The sequence below is a fragment of the Cataglyphis hispanica genome, chromosome 23 (assembly GCF_021464435.1).
Source record: "Cataglyphis hispanica isolate Lineage 1 chromosome 23, ULB_Chis1_1.0, whole genome shotgun sequence".
Classification (NCBI taxonomy): Eukaryota; Metazoa; Arthropoda; class Insecta; order Hymenoptera; family Formicidae; genus Cataglyphis; species Cataglyphis hispanica.
The window spans coordinates 4,605,602-4,629,827 of record NC_065976.1 but is presented as its reverse complement, the minus strand read 5'-3'; the positions used below and the strand labels follow the sequence as shown (position 1 = coordinate 4,629,827).

The 24,226-nt window shown below is 28.5% G+C and overlaps 1 protein-coding gene across 2 annotated transcripts in view; it reads left to right on the top strand.

The window, feature by feature from the left end:
• LOC126857896 (LIM and SH3 domain protein Lasp) overlaps window positions 1-24,226 on the top strand; it is a 36,312-nt gene that overhangs the window by 9,736 nt on the left and 2,350 nt on the right. Inside the window, exons 2-5 of one of the 2 annotated variants that reach the window (XM_050607772.1) lie at window positions 5,938-6,032; window positions 21,608-21,879; window positions 22,717-22,920; window positions 23,810-23,958. In XM_050607772.1, coding sequence (XP_050463729.1) covers window positions 5,938-6,032; window positions 21,608-21,879; window positions 22,717-22,920; window positions 23,810-23,958 — 720 coding nt within the window. The remainder of the gene's footprint in view (window positions 1-5,937; window positions 6,033-21,607; window positions 21,880-22,716; window positions 22,921-23,809; window positions 23,959-24,226) is intronic. The other variant, XM_050607773.1, reaches the window with a different exon arrangement.

Genomic DNA, 24,226 nt, shown 5'->3' with positions numbered 1-24,226 from the left:
AGGTTATCTAAGATCATCTTCCGGTTGTCATTGTTCCACTGCCACTTACTCGACAATTCACTACGTAGTCGGACTTTCACTGTTGATGACAGACTCCTGATTTATAAACACCATTTTTCTTCAATTTTTAAACAAAAATGTATTTTTGTGAAACGAAACAAATGATGTTTTTCTTCAGAACAAAAAATTATTGAACAAATTTCATTCAATAACGTGTAATTTACTTTGTTTTATAAATATTTGAAGATTTCCAAATATAACATTTAATACAAAAAATAATAATTAAATAGAGATTATTTTAGAATTAATTTCTCTCTTTCTCTCTCTCTCTCTCTCTCATATATATATATATATATATATATATATATATATATATATATATATGTATATTTGCATCAAGAGATTTTCACGTGATTTCGGAATGTTTTTTGTTAATAGAAACTTTTGTTTTACAAGTTATTTTGCTTCTAATTGTTATATGTACATATGCATGTGTATATATTAGGTTGGCAACTAAGTTCCCGCCGTTTTTTTAAATTTTAACATTCCACATGTTATTAAATGTTTTTGGCATAATGTTTTAAATCATTCGAAAGAGGATGTTTTGTTCTACCGGAACCTGTTTTTTTTTTATTCGAGTTAATTTATGTTAATTTTCAGATCATTAAAATGGAATGTCAAGTTGAGAAAAATGAGCATTTTTGATACCTCCTTTTTGCTCTTAATCAAAGTTTCTAAGGCCACAAAAGCTCGGATTTCCACTTCTTTCGATCTCTTTCAAATGCTATGCGCGGAGTTTCGTTCAATACTGATGCAGAATTGAGAGCTTGGTTGGATGAATTTTTCGAGTCGAAACCTGTGGGTGATTTCTACCAACGAGGTATTGAAAATCTTGCTGAACGTTGGGAAGAAGTTGTAAACAACAAGGGAGAATACATTATTGATTAATTAGTTGTTAATTTTTATTGAAATTTAAAAATTTTAAAAAAGGCGGGAACTTAGTTGCCAACTCAAAAATATATATATATATATATATATATATATATATATATACGCATGCATATGTACATATAACAATTAGAAGCAAAATAACTTGTAAAACGAAAGTTTCTATTAACAAAAAACATTCCGAAATCACGTGAAAATCCTCCATAAAAAAGCCACTATACGCGATGTTATTCTCTTGATACAAATTTTTTTGTCAGATTTATGTCAGAAATAACTGTATATTACATTTTATAAATTAATAATCTGTACTATATTTTACAAATTAAAAACAAGCCTATACATGCATACATTTAGAGAATTGATGTACATGTGCTTATTATAGTGCTTTCTAAGAATTACAATAATGTAAAAAATAATTTGATTATTCTTCACTTAGCAACTCTTTATTTTTGGCATGATGAAAAATTTAAATTAGTTACATCTCAAATTTTTACACAAATTGTACTTTTTTGTATACTGTCATATCATATTCAAATTAAATTGCAATATATCGAATGATAAAATATGAAATTATTCTAATTACGAGCATGTTTCGAGTAGTCTAATAATGCACTCGTGTAATCGTAATATACATATATTTCGCCAATTGCACCATAAAAATAAAGTCGCTCCATTCATTACCGACCGCATTCCGGCATCGTTTCATGAATTGACATCGGCGACCTAGTCTACGCACCGTCTATAAACCGAACCGGTGTGAAGTTAGCACCACATTTTCAAAAATCGAAAGTTTTATAGAGAGTTCTATTTGCACCCCAAATAGTTCTATAGTTCCTGATAGGTTTTACCGATACGTGCTGCGCTTTATAAAAAAGAAAGAAATTTCTTCAATGTTTTATTTAATTCACGGCTATTCGCTGATATTTTACGGAATTAAGAAAGTTTTATTGTCCAATGAAACTTTTTATTCTTTTTATAACATTTGTTTTTTACAGTGCATTGACACGATTAAAGTCGCATTTATTGTCTCGATTTATCTTCCGGTTCTTTAAAATAAGATAAACGCTGAAGTTATTGACTCTATCGTAAATTATTCTAATGAAAAGAATAGTTTTTATATTGATATCGATGCTGGTCTTTTTTTTTAAATAATTTAAAAAAAAAAACCATGAGAGAAAGATGTCCAATGACTATTGTTATTTATATGAAGTCTAATTTAAACTTCTCTCACGAGATCGCTTTATGAATCCATTTTATTTGCCCTCACGATTATTTCCTTACATGTAGCTTTTGAAAGGATCGTTAAAACACATCGCCTTTCTGTTTCCTGCTATTTTGTAACGGAGAGGAAGTTCTATGAGAAAATCGCGGGCTGTTTACAATTGTAAAATATAATGGAAACGCAATTAGTGAATATCTTTTGAAATTTTCAAGTATTTCCTCCGAAATTTTTCTTAAATCTTACACAATTCGTATTCTCATTGTACTAATTTATATTGGTATTGTGCAAAAAGATATCAAATAGTTTGAAGATAATTCTTTCATTTTCTAACACGGGACAAAGAAGTTCGATTGACTCATTTTATAGTTATGATGAGATATGTTATGATCTTTATGAAGTTGACTCATTTTTTAAATTAAAAAAAAAAAATTATTAGAGTTTTGAGTGTCCCCGGAGAGTTCTATCGATAATTTATTAACACTTGAAGCGCTACGAAAAATATTCATCTCTATGACTTATTATCAGAAAATTTTGAAATTCGCAATTTCAACCAGCTCGTGTTTTGAGTGTTGATAATTATCGATATAATTCTTTGGCGAACTGCCGGTTAGAAAAATTTCTATGAGACTTAAAAAATATTCGAAATTCTAGAGATAAAATATTTTTATATTTATTTCGATAATTAGTAGTTTTTTTAAGAATTTTGGTAATTCCCCAAAGAGATTCTCTCTATTAAATTATCTCTAACAACCAAAATATTAAAGTTGATAACAAAAAAGTTATACTATTTTAAAGTTGCGAAAAATATGAAGTCTCCCCTCCCCCCCTCCCTAATATCTACAAATGTTATTTTCGGTGCTTTAAACGATGGAACTATTTCTAAAACCAATAGACAATTCTAAAACTTTTCGAGGGCATCCAAAACTTAAACAGTTTTTTTTTAACTTTGAAAACGAGAGGTCAACTTCACAAAGGTCATCTTATGTTTAGACTATCAAGATCAGAGTGTCAACGATTACATTCTCGTGCGATGTGTAACCTTTGTCAATTCCTGACGGTCTTGCTAATTGTTGAAAATCTCGATCTCGAAGTATGATGTATCTTCGATTGTACAGATTAGTTTATTATATAACCGTTTAGCGATGAATAAAACCGTATGTGTATGCTCTTCGTTCAATTATGCAAAATAAAATAAAGCTTATTACTACAAATTTCTGAATTCATATATTTGCAGCAGAGAATTATGTTGTAATTGTATTTTTTTTTATAACAATAGTTTAATATTACAATTTAAATCTAATTGTAAGCTTACCACAACTAAAGATGTATCTTCAAAATAATATTGTGAAAGAGGCATCGAGAAAATGTAAGAGAAAAATTACAAAAATATGAAAAATTAAAAAAATTAATGTAATTTTTCTTTGATATACACTTTTTAAAAGAATTATGATAAAAAAACTATCAAAGATATTGTAAATATCTTTAATAATATTCTAAAAAAAATTTAAAGAAAAATTTTGTATTATATAACTTTGTGTGTGCGTGCATGCATGCCCAAGTTCATATAATGAAAAACAGAGACATTTAGCTTGTTGGACAAAATTTTGATGGAATATATTGCAAAATCTAAGATTAAAAATTGCTGTGCAAAAACAAATCAGGGAGATTGATAATCCAATCATACCATCACCTTAATTTTATTCGAAACATTTTAACGTAGCTTTTATGATACTTGTGAATAAGATTATGGGAGGATGATTACGCACAGCTGTCACATTACAGTAGCAGACATATTTGACTAATGCTCATGTTGCTCGTGTCGTAATATGCGAGCGCCCTGTACCCTATTTATCAATGGCAGATCGAGCATAATGTAGCAAGGCTGAGAGCCATTATCTAACTAAATACCGCTTAGCTTTTTTAAGAATGAGGGAAGAGAAGGGGAGATTATAATAATCGCATTTTATTTATATTATTAACCCGTGCAGGATCTTATCTCGGATATTAAAAAATCGTACTTATCCTTATCGGCTCGTAAACTTCGCGGATTAATCCAAAGTGCGTTATTATTGGCATATGATTATCTTTTGAAACAGAACGCAAGAAGTCATTAATAGTGATTTATGGAGTTATTGGCAGCTAATAATAAGAATAAGATCATAAATTAATTTTTATTTGTTCCTATATTTTTGTTTTATATTTTCAGTTATTTTATTCTTCGTAAAATGATTTTATGAAATGCGTATATACGATATGCAAAACGATATTACAACATGTTCATGATTGTACGTAGTTATTAATATCAACTACAGAAATCTCACGGCCTGCGAATAATTTGGTCAAACGCTCGTTTCGATGTGCACCGATTAACAATAGGCGGAAACTGTCAATGAATTTATTTACTATCATAAAAACTGCTGATGTAATACTATAATACTTTTATCTCATACAATTAGTGAAGCACGAAAATTATTAATTTTGATGGTTAAATACAATATGTATATTTCATTAAGAGATTATATCGGTGAGAATACGGTGATAATTGCTTACGCTGTAGATACTAACAGTTAAGAAGGAATATCTGTTTGAAATCTCGAGAAATGAGTATATTTTCTAAATTTTTTTGCAGCGCAACGGTGATGAAAAATTTTTATTTTTTTACAATATTTATATAATATTATTAACTACTTAAATAAAAATTATTAGCTAAAAAAAATTACTTTGAAATTTATGCAAATATTTACTCCTCTGGATTTACGATGTGCATGAAAATGTTCGTTTATCATATCTGAAATCAAAAATACAAGTTTTTTTATTAATAGCTATCTGTTATCCAAGCATTTTTTCAAAATTGTAAAAAAAATGGCGACGTATTGAAAAAAATTTCGTTTTTTTTTTAAATCCATCTTTTTTTGTTTATATCAAAAAGGAAGGAATCAGAATAAAACTTCGCCATTTAGCAGATGCAAAATCTTATTAGAAACTCGCAAAAATTTAAAATCAATCCGTCGAACGTAGGCCGAATTGCACACTGTGCATGAAAATATAAACTTGCGAATATTTGCGTAATTGAAAAAAAAATTTTAACTGAAAATTTTTATTTGAGCACTTAATAATATTGCATTAATATTGTAAAAAAAAATAAAAAGTTTTTATCAAGTCGTTGCGCTGCAAAAAAATCTAGAAAAAAAATGTACTTATTTTTCGAGAGTTCAAACGGAATGATCCCTTAATGTGTAATATCGATTTAAATTATCGTACTGTTTTCGTATTGATATCATTATCATGAGATATTGACAGAAAATCCGGATGAAGAACGTAGAAAGCAAAATATCATTGCCGTTAATGTTATCATGGTTGATAATGTTAATCATTATTTATGCCAATGTTTATTGCAATTCAATTAAATTTCATGAAATTATTTTCATGACAATTTTATTACAGTTTACAAGTGTGAAAAATGGAATATGCGCAAAACTAAATAAAATATTCTTAAAACAAGATTCGCTAAAGATAATTTTGTTATATTAGTGAGAAAACTTTCATATTTAATATTATCAATATAATTATTGAAAGCTAGGATGAAATGTGTTGCGCACAGTACAATATCAGATCATGATTCATAATGAATTGCGTTTTATATTTGTTAAGATTCGAAGTGTGCGACTGTATTACATATGTTATTTTTTTCCGCGCTGTTTGTTTCGCAACTGTGTAAGACTGACAAATCCATGTGGAATGTTAATAACAGCGTTTCCTTGTTACAGATATGGCACAAGCAATGTTTCAAGTGCCAGGGCTGCGGTATGACCCTGAATATGCGGACGTACAAAGGTTTCAACAAACAACCATATTGCGAGGCGTAAGTAAAAATATTAAATGCATCTTCGTACTTGCGATTCCCGTCTTCCACGTGATCTCCTGTCTCTCTGACGAAATCCGCGTTCCACTTTATTGCAAAAAGAAAGTTCACCCGTGAAAATTGCTGTCGGAGTTACGAGCTGAATTGTGTCGTGTTTCTCTTTTTTTTGTGTCACATAACAAACTGCCTTATGTAATCCAAGTTGCGGTGTGACGTAATTTAATATTTGCTAGCTAGAGAGCTATTATCTGAAGAAAAAAAGAGAACTAATGATAAGCACGCGAAAAATATATGAACGAGATTACTTTTGACACGTAGTATTTCGCATTATACATTGTGGTATCTTGATTATGCTTTATGTATTTCGTACATTTTTACAAAATTTTAATATTAATTGATTTCTTTTATTTCTTTGATATCGTTTCTATCCTTGTTCCGTTAAAATTAAATAACAATGCGTAAATTATATATTCCAATATATCATCCGATGAGGGAAAATATACGGCAAAGATCATAAATGCCTTCTTTATGCAATTCAGAGAATCGCATAGAGTTTATTTAAGATCCACACATGTAATTCCCAATTCGCTTGATACTCATGCGAACAAGAGTGAAACATTGACATTAGCGATGCTAATGGCGATGCTATACGCGCTTCGCAGATTCCTCTGTCCAACGTGCGTGCGTTATAATAACGCGATGTTTAATATCCGGTAAACAATAGAGAGGAACGTGAAAGCGGAATAGTTGCTAGATCGCAAATCGTTGACGGTTAAACGCATGCGAAGCGTGTTGACGCGGCGAAAGCGAGCGCTCGGTCCTTGCGGGGATAATGCATGGCAATCGAGTCCCCTGTGGAGGATTCTCCTTTTAAAAGCCATCCAAGGACTTTGAAACGTGCGCGACTTTTACACATGGCACCGGTAGCGTAATAGTTTTGCTGACGTCCTACATTTTGCTCGTGCAATATTCTTACCACGCAGAATAAATACCAGTTTCTAGGCTCTAGATTCATTCACCGGTGTGAAGTTAGCACCGCATTTTCAAAAATCGAATTCATTCCTTGTATCTCGTGCGTGACTCGCAAATTTAATGCGTTTTCGTTTAAATAAATTTGGAAACTGTGACGTATACGTCATCCGCTCTAATGAAGATTCTAAAATTAGAAATTCTGTTGATATCTTAATGTACGATATAATATGTTTATCTATATTAAAAGTAGAGTTGCAAACGCACACGTTTTTAAAGAGGATATATAGAACTGGTTATAATGGAGCTAAATAAGAGATCATGCTTGATCAAAAAAACGTAATAAGCAATACCGACGAAAACCAGTTCTCGTTTTTTACTTCGATTACTTTTATTCTCCACTTGATCTTATAACTTGATACAAAGAGGATAGCGCGAGCATAATCCAGACGGGTTATAATTTCTAAATTCTAAATTAGTAATTAGTGTTATCGAGTAACGGATATTACTGCTTTTTTATAATTAAGTTGTTTCACCGTAACAGGAAAATAAGCTACTGTTTATTTTGTGAGAAATGTGGGAAAGCATCATATATATATATATATATATATATATATATATATATATATATATATATATAATCTATTTATTATTCCAGCAAAACAAATAATAATTATAATTTTTTTGTAGTAATATTGAAGTCCGATCAATTATACGTTTTTTTTTATATCATATATCTATCATATGATACGAGTGTTACTTTAAGGATGTTTTGCTTGTACAATAATAGCTAGAACTGTTAGAATTTTAAAAAATAAACATATTTTTACGTTTGTATTGTTTGGAAAGTCAAATAAATAAATTTAGGTTATAAAAAGAATTAAGTATTATAAAAATAAGTATTATAAAAATAAAATATTATAAAATAATATGGTTTTTAATGTTTTTATGAAAGAAAATAATTATAATTAATTTTTTTTTAATTATGACAAAACTTTTGATTGTAAATACTCTTTGAAATTATGCAAGAAATAAAAAAAAATACTAATTTACAGGAAAATTTCGAATTACTATAAATATTTTGCTACAATTTTTAGTAAATTTTTTAAAGTAAAATATTTTAACTTTTAAAGTGAGTGAATGTAAATCAAATTTTGCGCAAATATTTATTAGAGTTTTGTTAATACATGCTAAAATTTTTATTTTGCTGGCAATGTTCTTTTTTTTCCAAATTTGTCAATAACTGCAATAACTACAATACACGATTTTTAGATAAGAATAAATAATACCAAAATTTTAAATCTAAATAATTTCCAAACTGTTAAAAGAATTGTGCTTAGATTTTGCACAGATACAAAGGAAATAATAGACTACGTTGTAGAATAGTCTACGAAATTTTCATGCTTTTGTCAATGTTTTGACATATGACATATATATCCTTAAATGGATAAAAAAAATGACGATTTAAACATTTGAACATTTTGTCAGATAAGTCAGTAAAAAGTGTATATACTGTAAAGTACAAGAAACACTGTCCAGATATCTATACAATATATATATATATATATATATATATACAGGGTGTCCGGCATCACCCGTCGTATGCAGATAAAGCAGATAAAACTGAGGAGAAAAGTCCTGTACCATTTTTTTTACAACGCTTAATAAGAGAGTTATTATTGAGTAAAGTCTGGCCAATCATCACCGATCTTTAGCCAGACGCATGTCAGTGAGACGCTGTAAACAGCTGAGCGCTCACGCACACATGCTAGGCGCGCGGCTCATTAACGTGCGTCCAGATAAAGGTCGGCGCTGAATTGCCAGACTTCACTCAATAATGACTCTTTTATTAAGCATTATCGAAAAAAATGGTACAGGACTTTTCTTCTCAATTTTGCCTGCTTTACCTGCACTCGACGGATGATGCGATTGACGCTGGACACCCTGTATATATATATATATATATATATATATATATATATATATATATATATAATTTTATATTATATATATAATTTTAATTAAGAACAAATATTAAATATGAATTGTTAATAACATAACTCGTCAATACGATCTGTAATTAGGTTCGTTGGATGACATAATAAAATTGACTTGACGTTATGGTTAATTTTATGATCCCGACGAATATTAATTTTCTCTTTTTTGAGCAATAGGAGATCCCGAGAGGAAGCGTGCGAAGCTTTACAACGTTTTCTTGCGATAATCTCCTAACATTTTACTTTTTTTAAATTTTTTATATAGTTGATGAATTTTTTATTTAGTCAATGGAAACATTTTTTTACTGCTCTTATCTGTTAAAATAAAAAAGAATTAAATTAAAACACAGACTTTTAAAAAAGTTTGAAAAAATTATCGCTACATTAAATATTATTCTGATACTCAAATATATTTATCGAATTCAAGATAAAAGAAATTAACAAAAATTATAAACAAAGATTTTGTCGAATGTTTTGGATAAAATTCAAAATTTTCCCCTGATAGAAATTAAATTTTGTGGTAATACCAACAAATTTTGTGAAATCATCACTCGAATATAATCTTTTTTCTTGGAATTATCCATTCGCTTTTGATGATAGTTAGGGCTCCTCTCTCTGCATTCTTTCATCTTCATATCAGTATGCCATGTTGCATCGAGAAATGCTTGTCCGTGACTCGTACAGTATTCCGATGACGAAATCTCCGAGTCGCGACTCGAATTTGCATCTCTCTCTTCTTACATGCAAACATCTCTTCTACGCTTATATGGCGCTTAATATTCTGTATAATGACAAATAATTCGAGACATTTTGATCCTTTCTCCACGATGAGAGCGTTATCTGGAATATTTAAAAGAAAAAGATAAATACAACTCAGAGAAAAGACAAGAGAAAGATATTTGATCCACTACAAAATAGCCGTATATACATACATAGTTAAAATATCATCAAGAGAGCGCATTAATGCCAGAAAAATTGACTTTATAAAATATAAAATTTTTATTTAAATATTTCCAAATAATGTCTAATAATTTAAGTTGCTTACTTTTTAATATTTATTGCACACACAAATTATTTAATTCCAAATTACGATTTTTTCAATTAAAAAGATTTGAGTTCACGATAATTTATTTCGAATATATGTACACACACGCGCGCGCGCGCGCGCGCACACATGTATTTTTTTTTAAGTATTTTGTATTTTGCTTTTTATATTTTATTGTTTAAAATATTACTGTAAAAAAAAAATAAAAAAGGAGAATTTGCATTTGTCTGATCAAGACATTACGCTTTTCCTTGAAGTCAATCAGAGGAAATGGGCACAAAGTTTACGAAATCAACGGCGCATTGCGGATAATATCGAGAGAATTTTGCATTCCGCAATTGCAACGGATATGTGTCAGCAATGCGTGTCGAATCAGACTGAATAAGCATGGCAGAACACGTGTGAATCGTGAGATTCATTCATTTCGTCTGGTTGCTTCATCCCTTTCTTGCATCATAACTTTATCTCTTGCGCTCATTATCTTCCCCCTTGCTATTGCAATCAGTTTTTTCACTTATCATTTTTTTACTCCTATATTTCTAGTTCATTTTAATATGCAGTTATATTTTAATTATTATTCGTCGATTATTTCAAATTTAATAATTACGATTGAACATTGCACGATAAAGTGAATTGTTACATAATTATGCACACAGTCTTTGATATTTCAAATAAATTTAATATTATTTATGAAATATGTTTATATGTTTGCAAAATTTTACAATCATTATATTGCTTAGTATTTGTTAATATGACGATATGTATTTTAGAAAATTTTGTAGTTACCTTTATAACATCTTGATTAGTTATACTTAATTACTGTCATTACGATAATAATATAATTAAACGGTATTGTTGAGCATTAAATGATAATAGCAAGCATTTTTCTGATTAATTTTTCTTATTAATTCTTATGTGATATCTCTATCTCTATTCTATACATTGTAGCTTTACTTAAAATGACTTGTTATGAGTGCAGCTAACACAGGTTTGAAACTAACTTAAAATTTAGTTTCTGTGCAGATTGCTCGTTGTCTCAAGATTATCAACCTGGAAGAGGAGCGACTTAAGTAAACTGACTCTTTACGGATATAACGTTACGATTAAACGAACACGTGTTACAAGTTCTCCGTTCTCTTGACACATGTACATATACACGCACGCTGATGCTCTATACATATACATCGAATTAAGCGCTTTACCAAATAGCAAAAGAGAACATGTGTGAGAACTTTATGCGTCGTCTTTTTAGTCTCCGCCTTTTCTTACTTTAACATTTGCGCTCCCTCTTCGCATGACGACTTGAGTTTACCATATCGTTCTGAGCGCAAAAGTATATACTGTAATTTAGTATAATTTTTATTAGAAGATTATTTTTCAGATTTTTTGCTAAATCTTAAAAATGCTAAATCTTAAAAATTTATGCAAAATTATTACAGCCAACGAAAAAACTGCGATTTTTTGTAAGTACTTTATTGCTAAGTTCTGTTTCCTTAAGATTTTTTTATTCTTTTGCTTCCTCTCCTCTAAAGGAAGCTTGGTTTTTGTGGAAATTTTTTTTTTTTTAATTTTGATGCCAATGTGTTTAGAATGTTCTAAAACGTCGAAAAAACATATTTTTACAAAATGTCGAGTATGTGTGTATGTATGTGTGTCTGTACACAAAAGGACGTGGTTCGATTATCTGCAGTAAATTTTAAGATAATGAGCTAAAATTTTTTATATGAATAAAGTATCATTCAAGGTTGGTATTGTACTTGGCTATGATCGAAAAAGGGTTTTTTTTTTTTATAAAATTTTAAATTCTTTAAAAAAAATTTTGTTGTCCTAACTTCTGCAAATTTTGAGATATTTGTCTAAATTTTTTTATATGAATAGAATATCATTAAAGAATGATTGGTATTGAATTTGATGAGAATTGGTAAAAGGGTTTATTTTTTATGAAGTTTTGAATTTTTCAATAAATGTATGTGCACGCTGTAACTTCCACAAATTTTGAGATATCAGGCTAAATATTTTCACATTAATAGAGCATTAAAGAATGATTGGTATTGATTTTAATGAAAATTGAAGAAAGAATTCACATTTTTTATGAAATTTTGAATTTTTCAATAATTGTTTGTTCCTAATTTCTGCAAATTTTTTAAATATTAGATTAAATTGTTTAACATAAATAGAATATCATTAAATTATGATTGATATTGATGATTTGGCTAGGATCGGTAAGAGTTCATTTTTTATAAAATTTTGATTTTTTTTTAGAAATGTTTATGTACGCTCTAACTTCTTCGAATTTTGAAATATGGACTAAATATTTTGATATGAATAGAATATCATATAAGAATAATTGGTATTAAATTTATTGAGATTTGTTAAAAGAGTTTACTTTTTATGTAATTAAATTTTTTCGACAAGATTTTTTTCTTTTTAATTCGAAACATAAAAGAGAATAAATTCTTTTTTTAAAAACGACAGACTGCATTTTATAGGAAAACTATTTTAGAGTCTCTTAAATTGTCATTCCGATTTATAATTACGATTACTGATGTTATAAAAAAAAAAGGGAAATAAAATTATGAGGAAGCCATGTGCAAGTTTTTAATTTGCACAATTTTTTACTTGTTTTTAGTGAATTCACGGCAAACAATGTGCGCGCGCATTTTCCTTTCAAATTTTAATAAAATTGTACATGGGATATCATCCGGGACCCCATCATCGGTTCACCGCGAATGATTCACTTCCCTCGATGACATGCTTTTCTATTTAGAAGACGTCACTCGCACATTCATGTCTTGCACATGGCAGTATTGCGTGTGTGTTCAACCGCAAATTGATAATATATTTCTTTATTGATGTAAAGATGTTACGTCGGATCAGTATATAAAAGGCATGTACTCATCTTTAATGATTTGATATGCACATTAATTTTTAGAAAAAACGAATATAATTGTTATATATGTTCACATATCATATCTTTACATACAGGGTGGGCAAAATAAAGCGTGATGAATTTTTATCTCCAAAAATATTGTTTCTAGAGAAAAATGTTCAAAATAAAATGTCCTTGTAGTATCAAGGAGGACATAATGTTATAGAAATGTTTGTAGATGATGATTTTCAAGGTTTGAGATCAATTTTATTTTTTTTTATTGAAAACTTTTATTTTTTATATGCATATTATAGTCCTTCTTTAGATCTTTTCAAAATACTATAATAAAAAATTTTTCCTAGTAAAGAATTATAATTAAGTATTTTTCGAGTTATTTTATATCTTAATCTTAATCTAATTTTGATTTAAAATATAAAATATCTTATAAAATATTTAATTTTCGATAATCTTACCGTAATAATTGTATAAATATATAGAATAATGAGACAAACAATTGATGTAAAGAAAATAATTGTGTTTAAGAAATGCAAGGATTTTTTTGCAAGAAATCTAAAATTAAATACATCATTTAAATGCAAAAAAAAAGAAAAAAAAACAATTCCTTGATTTGTATCTCGAATCGATGCATCCTTGGATTTGCTATTCAAGCATGTTTCTTTTCTAAAAAATATTCATTATAAAATATCTCTGTATTAACTTATTTAAACAAAATTCTATGTATAATTACATTCTTACACAGGTATACAGGTATCGTTATAATTTTTTTTTTTTTTTTTTTTTTCTGTATCTTGTATTTTATTTCTATATTTTATCGCAGTCCAGTTTTTAAAGCAATTTGATTAGTTTTTTGTTGTTTTTTCCTCGGGAATTCTTGCAGAAGACTGGATCACTATTTTTTTTTTTTTTATTAATTTTGTTTATTTTTTTTTCTAATAACAACTAAAACTTATTGCTGTATGGAAATACATATATTTTTTGTTATATTTTATTTATATTATTATACATTTTTACATTCTTGATTAACGTATATCAATGATTTGTAAAAAAATAACACATAATGCTGAATCGCAAGAGTTTAAAAGTCATTTGCCCCGATGTCGCGCAGATGGAACAGGAAACTCTGCCGCCTGTCATGCCGCACATTTAGCTCCGAACAATTTAACAGCTAGTCGTAAAGGGGGGTGCCCAGCCTAGCGTGGCCTGTCTGCGTGGCTACGTTGAACCGACCTTGTCCCACAATGTATCCATCTCTCGGGCTCCATCGTTGTTTGAGAGAGAGAGAGAGAGAGAGAGAGAGAGAGAGAGAGAGACTGCGGGCATGTGAAATTTTATATGTCCGTGTTCTCATTGAAAATCTACGCGATTAAAAATAAATCAATAACGTTCGCATCCGTCCTGAAAATCGCACAAGGCGAGTTGGAAATGAGCAAGCGATGTGCATGAGTTTCTAATGCAGTATTGAAAAAATGAATATACGTGATATTCTGCATAAATCTTACGTACGGGATCCGCTTCTTTTTAACGTGACAAAGTGTATTATTCTTTTTATTAAGGAAAAGATGTAAATAATTCAATGTAATACCTTTTAAATAATATTAAAATTAAAAATATCTTTTTTTGAAAGCAAAGCATTTCACAAACAAGGTACTTTCAAATGTACAAGTATAGTAAGATATGCCTGCTTGTAAGATATATAATTTTTTTCTACAGTTAATTAAATTATTAATTATTAATTACGATTTGCGTTATATTTCTTATAAAGTGTTCAATTTCGTCAGCATCAATTAACTTCAACAATTTATTATCCTATTATTATTTATATTATTTCTTTTTTTTTAGTATAATTATATAAATTACGGTTTTTATATACGAATTAAAATTACTGAAAGAAGACTGCATCTATTTTTAGGAAAACGATACAAATCTTCTCTTTAATAGAGAGAGTTTCATATTTTAAATTCATTTAACATTCTTCTCTCTCATATATAGACAATAATATATTGCCGTTAGAGAAGAAAAAATAAATTGTGTGATGCTTTTCTAAACAAGACGAGGAAGATAATTTTTCCTTAGGATTTTTCATACTCTTTTGTCTCGGCCTTTGTGAGAATTTCTAGAATACGGACAGAGATATGGCTTCGCTTTGTCATAACGATTGACGAGCGGCAAATACCGAAGCCATCCGAGATTTAACCGCAATAACGGAATCCAATAGACCCGCCCTGGAAGAAATTTCTCCCAACAGTCATTGCACGAGACTCTACGAACATTATAGCGTTTTAGTGTAATATTGTATACGTAATCGCTTTCGTGAGAAAGCATTGCGGTTTCGAATTCTCTGATATTATATTACAATATCATTTATTCCATTCTCGCTTGAAAATCATTACAAGACAATTTTAAAAATAGAAAATGTATAATACAATTTATACGGATTTTTGACACACACACACACACACACACTTTAGATTGAATTCAGATAAGATTCTAAAAATCTAAAAGATATAATAAAATATTTTTATGTAGAAAACTTATTTTTCTCTGAAATTGATACACTATCATTTGCGTCTTGCCCGCGATTATTTAAACTTGTAATTTTACTCCAAAACCACTCTTAATAATTTCTTAAAAAATATTTTTGATTCTCTGATACAATAAATCAATTCACATTTACATTGCAAATTCTGCAGATATATTAGCAGCACAAATACATCTAAAAACTTGCAAATAAGAAGAAAATACAAAATAAAAGATAGTTTTAATTTATATATTTTAAAATTTCTCTTTCTTCTAACGAAGCAATAATCAATTTATGAGATTACTATGATAATTGAAACTAAAAAAAAAAGAAAAAAATTTTGAAATTATCAAGAAACATATGAAGGTTCATGAATAATAATAAATTGTAGGAATAATAGAAAAGGCATTCTTTTCACACAATGTTTAAATTTATTATTTGTTGTCAGATTAGAAAATGATCTCTCTATTATTAAGGATGTATGTGACATATATCGAAATACTAACAAAAGCATTAAAATTTCATAGATTGTTCTACTATTTCTTCTGAATATTTGTGCAAAAATTAAGCACAATTCTCTTAATGGTTTGAAAGTTATTTAAATTTAAAGTTACTATTAATTTTTATGAAAAATTGCCTATTGTAGAACTTATTGACAAATTTGACAAAGAAAAAATATTATCAATGAAATAAAAATTTTCACATATATTAAGGAAATTCTAATAAATATTTGTGCAAAACTTGATTTAGATCCACTAATTCGTTTAAAAGTTATTCATTAAAAATTGTAGAAAAATATTATCTGTCTCTTTTTCCCTTTCTGCAAATTACTCGTTTTTCATTGTTTTTTTGCAGTTAATTTCAGAGGATATTCACGAACAAAAGTTTTTGCCATAAATTAGGAAAAATATTAATTACAACTATATTCTTTTACGAATATGTCAAAATCCATATTATTTTGTAATACTTTAATTTTTTTCATAATCCGAATTTATTTTTTTAATTTTTCAGTATAAACGTAAGAAACATGTTTTCTTTTTAATTTTGACAATTTTTTGCTACTATTGTACATTCAGAACATCCTTAATATACTTAATGTGTCTAGCGTAATTTGGTGTGTAATTTTTTATATGCTTATCAAGCGATGTTATGACCATAATTTAGCGATACTGTCTTGTTGCTCTTATGATAACCAGGTGCAATAGATGTTATCTGCTCCGGTGCATTGGTTGTACCCACATATGTACGTAATATTTGATAAATCAAACATGTAGATATGCAGCGTCGCGTTATATAAACAGATAAGCCAAAGAAGTTTTGCTAAACAATGAATCGTATCTTATCACGCGCAGGAGAGATGTAACTTGCATAAATTTGCATTGTCCGATATAGAACATTAATATTTATGATGTCGTCCATGAACAATAATTAACTTTGTTTATTCTATTTGAAAAAATATACAAGAAAATCATATTAACGTATCTATTGCGCATTGCATTAAATATTTAATATTATATTATAATAAATATTTAATATTGTATTATATTTAAATTAAATTAGTATCTTTTTTATTTAAATAAAAGGATATTCATTCTGTTGGATATATCAAATGACTTCATCAATGCCTTGAAGCATTTCTATGTAATATATTTTGTTATTTTATTTTTTATGACTTGTATATTTTTTTCACATCTGCATTAAACTTCCACGATTTCCGCCTAAGATATGCGCTGAATGCGTAAATAAAATTCAATAAAAGAAATATTATATACGTATATCATAGTTAATAGGTGGACAAGCATTTAATAAGAGATTAGTCATCGCTGTACATGCGCATATGTGTATATAGTTAAATGATTCGATGAATCATATTATCGCATATTATATCGTGGTCCATATATATAGCTCGTAATAGATTTCGTGAGAAAAAGATTTGCAAATTATCTATATGAATTTGACACTATATTTTAAAATAAACTAAATTTTTAATACAGAAAATTATATTTTATTTGTAGTTGTTTATGACAACATAAACATAATTTCGTTCCTAATCGAAGCTATAAAAAAATACAGCATTTTGAAAAAATAATTTATATATAATATTGCTCACTGGACGATAATATATGACATATATCACACGATGCATCATGTAATCCTTCAAGAGTTTTGTTTTTTATTAAACATTGAGATAAAAAATATTTAACATTTTGAAACGTGAGCTATTATATTTGATTTTGAGAAAAAATGTCACTGATATATTTTAATTCAGAATTGTTTGTAATAATTTTCTGCATATTTAGTATATTTTTCGCGTAGAATTTTTCATCAAAACAAACTTTATTAATCAGCAAGATTATTTAAGCATACAAGTCAAATTACTAATTTCAACTTTTAATATTATATTCTCTTAATGTCAATATTGCTCACTGAACGATAATATATGACATATATCACACGATGCATCATGTAATCCTTCAAGAGTTTTGTTTTTTATTAAACATTGAAATAAAAAATATTTAACATTTTGAAACGTGAGCTATTTCTTCACACGTTTCATTCCGCTGGCCAATCTTCGATTATTATCCTTTCATGGCATCTGTTTTTGCAATTGTATCATCTGAAAAAATTCGCAAATTGTTGTTGCTTATCATACATATATACCTATTATGTTATTATTTGCATTTACCCTATAGCAATCAGAAACATGTATGTACACAATCGCATGAAAGACACGCAGGATCTATTGTTTTCCAATTTTCCTCGTTTCCAGCCATTCTTAACATTATTTTTAGCGGTTCCTTCTTTTTCCACGCTAAATTCGAGGAACTCAAATACGCATTGGTCGATAAGGTCATCCTTTTTCGTCGAGCACGTAACAATGACTATCCCTCGGCTTTTCCGAACAAAGAGAGATTGGAGTTGCATGCATTGCTATTATTCATACACATTGTACCGGCTTATTACGTAATCGCATAGCACAATTACCGGGTGAGACAACGCGTAGGCATCGTATATGGGAAACGAAATCGTGACACAAATCTCGATTATGTCTGACGCGTGTCCGCGGGACAGAATTAATACGTACAAAGTATTAAAGCCGATTTACACGATCCATCTTCAACGATTATGTGAGTCTGTGACGCTAAAATATTTTTCTAATAAAAAAAAATTTTGGCGTCATCTTAAATTTAATCGCTTTTTGTGTATCTTTTTAAAAAAAAACCAAGGTCAAATCTGAATTTTTTTATGAAAATGACTTAAAAAGACATACACTTTTACACTTCGAACGTTTTATTTTAGAATTTTCCAAATGGGAATAATGATTTTTTGAAAATTGGCTTTTTTAAATTTTGATTAAATAATTCCCGAACGGGTCAATGTATCAACCTCTTATTTGCAAAATTTTTTTTTTATACCCTTGTAAACGATGTAAAAGGTCCAATTTGAAAATTTTGAACTAGGGTCCGCCTAGGAAACCCCCTTAGGGTACAACTACAATTCTCCCAATCTCTTTAAAAGAGTAGCCCCTTGAAATGATCGAACACGTATTTCGTGATTTTTTATAATTTTGAATCGTTTCCGAAATATAGCGAGTGGGGACAGACTTTTTAGACACCCTGTATACATAAAGTATAGTAAAAAGTAACGACGAGTAATATACAGGTTCTTATAATTTCTATTAACACAATGCAAATATTTCCTTAGTTGTTATGTCAGTGCCAACGTGTAAAATTTTTATAATATACTTTTATATATTTCTTATATATATATATATATATATATATATATATATATATATATATATATATATTTATTTATACTATACTTATATACAGGGTGTCCTAGACTACCCGTACACCCCTTTTTTTTTCAAAAACTAAGCATTTTAGAGAAAAACATTTTCAACAAAAATTGTATGGTTTTGAGGGGTATAAGATGATGTCATTGATTTGACCTTGGATGGCAATTATCGAACACTAAATAATTTTCGAGATATTTTATATTTTATACTAAAATATGTCAGATTAAGATATAAAATAACTCAAAAAATTCTTAATGAAAAAATACTTTATTATAATGTTTTGGAAAGCTCTCGACATAAGCTATAAGAATATGCAATAAAAAATAGAGGATTCCATTTAAGAAATTAAAAGTGTCCTTGACTTGACCTTAACGATGCCATCCAAGGTCAAACCAATGACACCATCTTATGTTCCCCTCAAAACCGTACAATTTTTGTTCAAAACATTTTTCTCTAAAATGATTAGTTTTTAAAAGAAAAGGGGTGTACGGGTGGTCTAAGACACCCTGTATATATGTATATATATATATATATATATATATATATATATATATATATATATATATATATATATATATGAAGTAAAAAATAACAACGAGTAATACAGGTTCGTATAATTTCTATTAATATCATGCAAGATACAATATTTCCTTAGTTGTTACATCAGTATTTTTAATGCGAATCGCGATACAACTTCGTCGATATACATTCACATGTGTCACTCAAACGCGTTCTCTCATTTATTACAAGTCCATGTATATGATTATGCGTTTGTGCTTCGATTTCTATCTCATTTGGTAAGCACCAGACAGTTACCTGCCGCAATTAAATCGCTCGAGTTGTCGACAAGAAAGTTTCTATCGAATTTCACTCAGCCGATCACCGATCGATTATTTTCCTGTTCTAATTTGAATATGTGTACAGTGTTTTATGCGTGAAAAGCAAATTATTTGCTCACGCTATTTAAAAGAGTCTATTTATGTACATTTAATTCACCGGGGTAAGTATTCGCGCTATGGTTTCGATATCATCTTTTATCTTTCTAATTAATAAGATATACGTTGCATGCTTAAAATGCTCTAGAATAAAAAACAAGTAATGGATTTGCTCAATAATAGCTTAGAATTGTTGTCATAATGACCATTATTATTTTACAATATATACATTTATATATATTTATTTCTAAATACATATTTTTAAAGTTTTAAATTATTGTAATTAATATTATTAATTATTAATTATTAATAATTAAATATAATTAATAATTAATTAAATAATTATTAAAATTGTTATTAATATTAATTAATATTAATAATTATTAATATTAATAATATATGTATTAATAATATTAATATTATTAATATTAATAATATAATATTAATATTAATTAATATTAATTACTATCAATATTAATTAATTTTTAATTATTATTAATTAATATTAATAATATAATATTAAAATTTAATATTATTTTAAATCCTATGATTAATATTAATAATAATATACTATTTTAAAAAGTTTTTATGGATTGGAAACGTAAGACGAAAACAAGAAAAAAATATTTTACATTATCAAACGAAAGTTAATATGCATTGTAATTAATATTTTGTATAAAAAATTATGCATTTAAAAACCTGAAAATTTTTCTTACAAACGTAACGATCGAAACTGGCTTGGAGAGAAATTTTTAACAAGGCCGTGTAGATTATTCCCATAAAATTCACGCATCTAATTCCCGGGAGACATAAATTTCTACGTAACCATAGATAAAGTTTCTCTTGTGGAAATATCATTATCATATGCGCGAATACATATTGATGTTTCCTGCAGGCGCTGGAAGTGCCCGATGTAGGAGATAGAAAAAAGGAATTTTTCGAGTTCAGTCGTGCAATCTCCGAGGAATATAAATTCGCTGGATACAGTTTTCCTCTCCGCGCCTATTATAATCGACATACTGCACAGAGAGAGGATGTTCATGATAAGAATGACGTCGTTGACCGCTTGTCGTTCACTTGGAACTTGCATTATTCAGCGAATCTCTGTTTCCTTTGTAGAGGAGGTCGCCTGAGGAAATCTATGTAAAATGATATGAGAGGCTCACATATGCGAGATATTCTCACTAAAGAAAGAGAGAGAAACACGAAACTCATCTGAAATACAGTATAACGGGTGTATTAAAAATAAGGAAAAAAGAATTTTAAACTTGAAGCAACTTGGAATTTTTTTATTTGACAAAAATGTAATCCTTGAATATTCTGCGCAATATAAAGTTTCGTTCAGCACTTTAGATTTAGATAAAGAATTTTTCTAATAATAATGTACGTTCTAATAATTTTTTTACTCTTTTATTATAGACACATACCAAAAGCCAAAGCTACCACGATGGCGGAGACACCGGAGCTAAAGCGTATCGCGGAGAACACGAAGATACAGAGTAATGTGAAATACCATGCTGAGTTTGAGAAGGCGAAGGGAAAATTTACGCAGGTAGCGGACGATCCAGAGACTCTCAGAATCAAGCAGAACAGTAAGATAATCTCGAATGTCGCTTATCACGGCGACCTCGAGAAGAAGGCGATCATGGAGCAAAAGAGGACAATGACGGGAGAAAATGGCGAACAAATTGGTAAATGATTTCTTAATGATACAACCGTACGACTTTTTTCTATTTTTGCTACAATATATCATATTTCTTTATTTATTTGATAATGGAAAATATAGTTGCCATATATTATATGTTTAGTATTTTATTATCGTATTGTTTCGTAATAAAAAAATCCAAATCATTAGGTATAAACTATAATAATAATAATGATCTCTATGTAAAATTTGTAATTGTCACAAACTAATCATAAACTTGCTTGTCTGAAGCTTATTGATTTTCAACATATTAATGTTAGAAAAATGTTATTAATTAAAATGTGATTTCTGATTTGATTTTTTTGGAAATGCTTTTTTCTCTATCTTTATGTACATGTTATATTTCACAACTTATATATTAATTATCTAACTTTTCACCGTATAAATCATCTATCAATAACCATAAGTGTATTTCTTTCACAGATTTAATTGCGTAATATAAAACAATTATCTGTTCAACTTTAAACACACTCTAATTAATGATAATTTACATAGCAATATCTGTGTAATTATTAAATTGCAAATTTTATGTTATGTGTGCATTATTATTTGTGTGATAATAATTTCTAACTTACATACTAATATACATATATATTTCATTTATGCATTAATTTTATATATTAAAAAAATTAAATACTTAAAAATAATTATGATAATCATGAAAAATGAAGATTGCATAAAATGGAAACGGATGAAGGCTTAAGTCGCATCGAGTTATTTCCTTTTCATTATCCATTACGCACACTCGCCGTACCATTCATGATAGACTAATTGTGTCGCTTTTCGTTGAACCTATTGCTTTTTTTGTGCATTGTTGATATAGAATATGTAGAGTACACAGACGGTACGATCGCCCCTGCATCGAGTTTAAACGCCAATCCGCCGCCTCCAAGAACGGCGAATTCGCCGGTACAGAGGACACCAGGTAGGATCGCTGATTACGATCCCCTTAGTGAACCGAGGCCGAGTCCTTATTCCGCAAGGCAAGCTGCCACTACTGTCATTTACACGAGCGATAAGGGACCAGGTGCGTTGATCTTTGCGAATGCAATCGCTGCAACTTATGTGGACGTTTCATCACTATTATATATTTTATTACAACAGAATAATATCTTGTACTATTTATAATATTAATTTATAATAAATGTTAATATATAATATATTGCATAACATATTTTTTAATTATAATAATTTATAATAATTATATTTAATTATAATAATGTATAATAATTATTAATTATTGTCATACGAATTACATTCAAAAATATTTAAATCATATGCTAACGTTTATTGAACAAATATTTTGAAAAATTTTAATTATATATATATATATATATATATGTTTAGGGTGTCCCATCAAAAATGGCTACCCTCTTTTATCTTATCTATAGCATAGACCCATAGCATAGACATGCATTGCTGCGCTTTTAATAGATCGAGTTTTTATTGGATTAGATTCTTATATAATAGACAATGCTTAGCCATGCTCCCTATTATAAGACGCCAGAGTTATTACGATATTGGAGTGTGTTGTTGTTTTATCATCGCTCCTCAGATTTAAACGCTCATACAGTTTGTATTTGCATCATTATGCCTGCATCATTTCACGCGATTCATCACAAAGACAAATCGTCAAAGCAATTTGCACTGGAATTAATTGTTGCGACATGGGGTCTTGTTAGGGAAATAGAAAGTTGTCTATCATTGTCAATCATCTTTTTGTGGGTTCCGTGTTTATTTATTGCTAAAAGTTTGAAATATTTTTTGCAGATCAACAAATTGCGCTAAATAACAATTGTTATTAACTGATATAATAAAGGGATATTTAATAGAATGAATTAAGCATTTATATAAAATTGTAGATAATTATTTGCAAATAACATGTTTTGTACATGTGAAAATACGACACATTGCAGTGACGAATCCACCGACACGAAAAATCGGCTCTGTTGCTGACATCGATCCAGTAAACGAATATTACGGATCGTTAACGCCAGCCACAACAATAAACAATAATCAGCATCAACTTCAGCATCAACCGCCACCACCGCCCCCTAATGTTGGGGTAAATATTTTTTTAATTATTTATATTGTTTATTATGTATTTGAATATAAGGTATAAAAATTATGATTATGATTAAATATGAAAATTTTCCTGTACATATATGATTTTATAAAAATTTTATTTTATTTAAAAAAAAAAAAAACCATTCATATGTTGCACAAAGTAAACTTCTTAAATAAACTTTTTAAATAATTAAAAGAAAAATAAAGTATAAATTAAAATAAAAGAAATAGAGTCCAGACATATGCCGTATATAATTTTACTTATC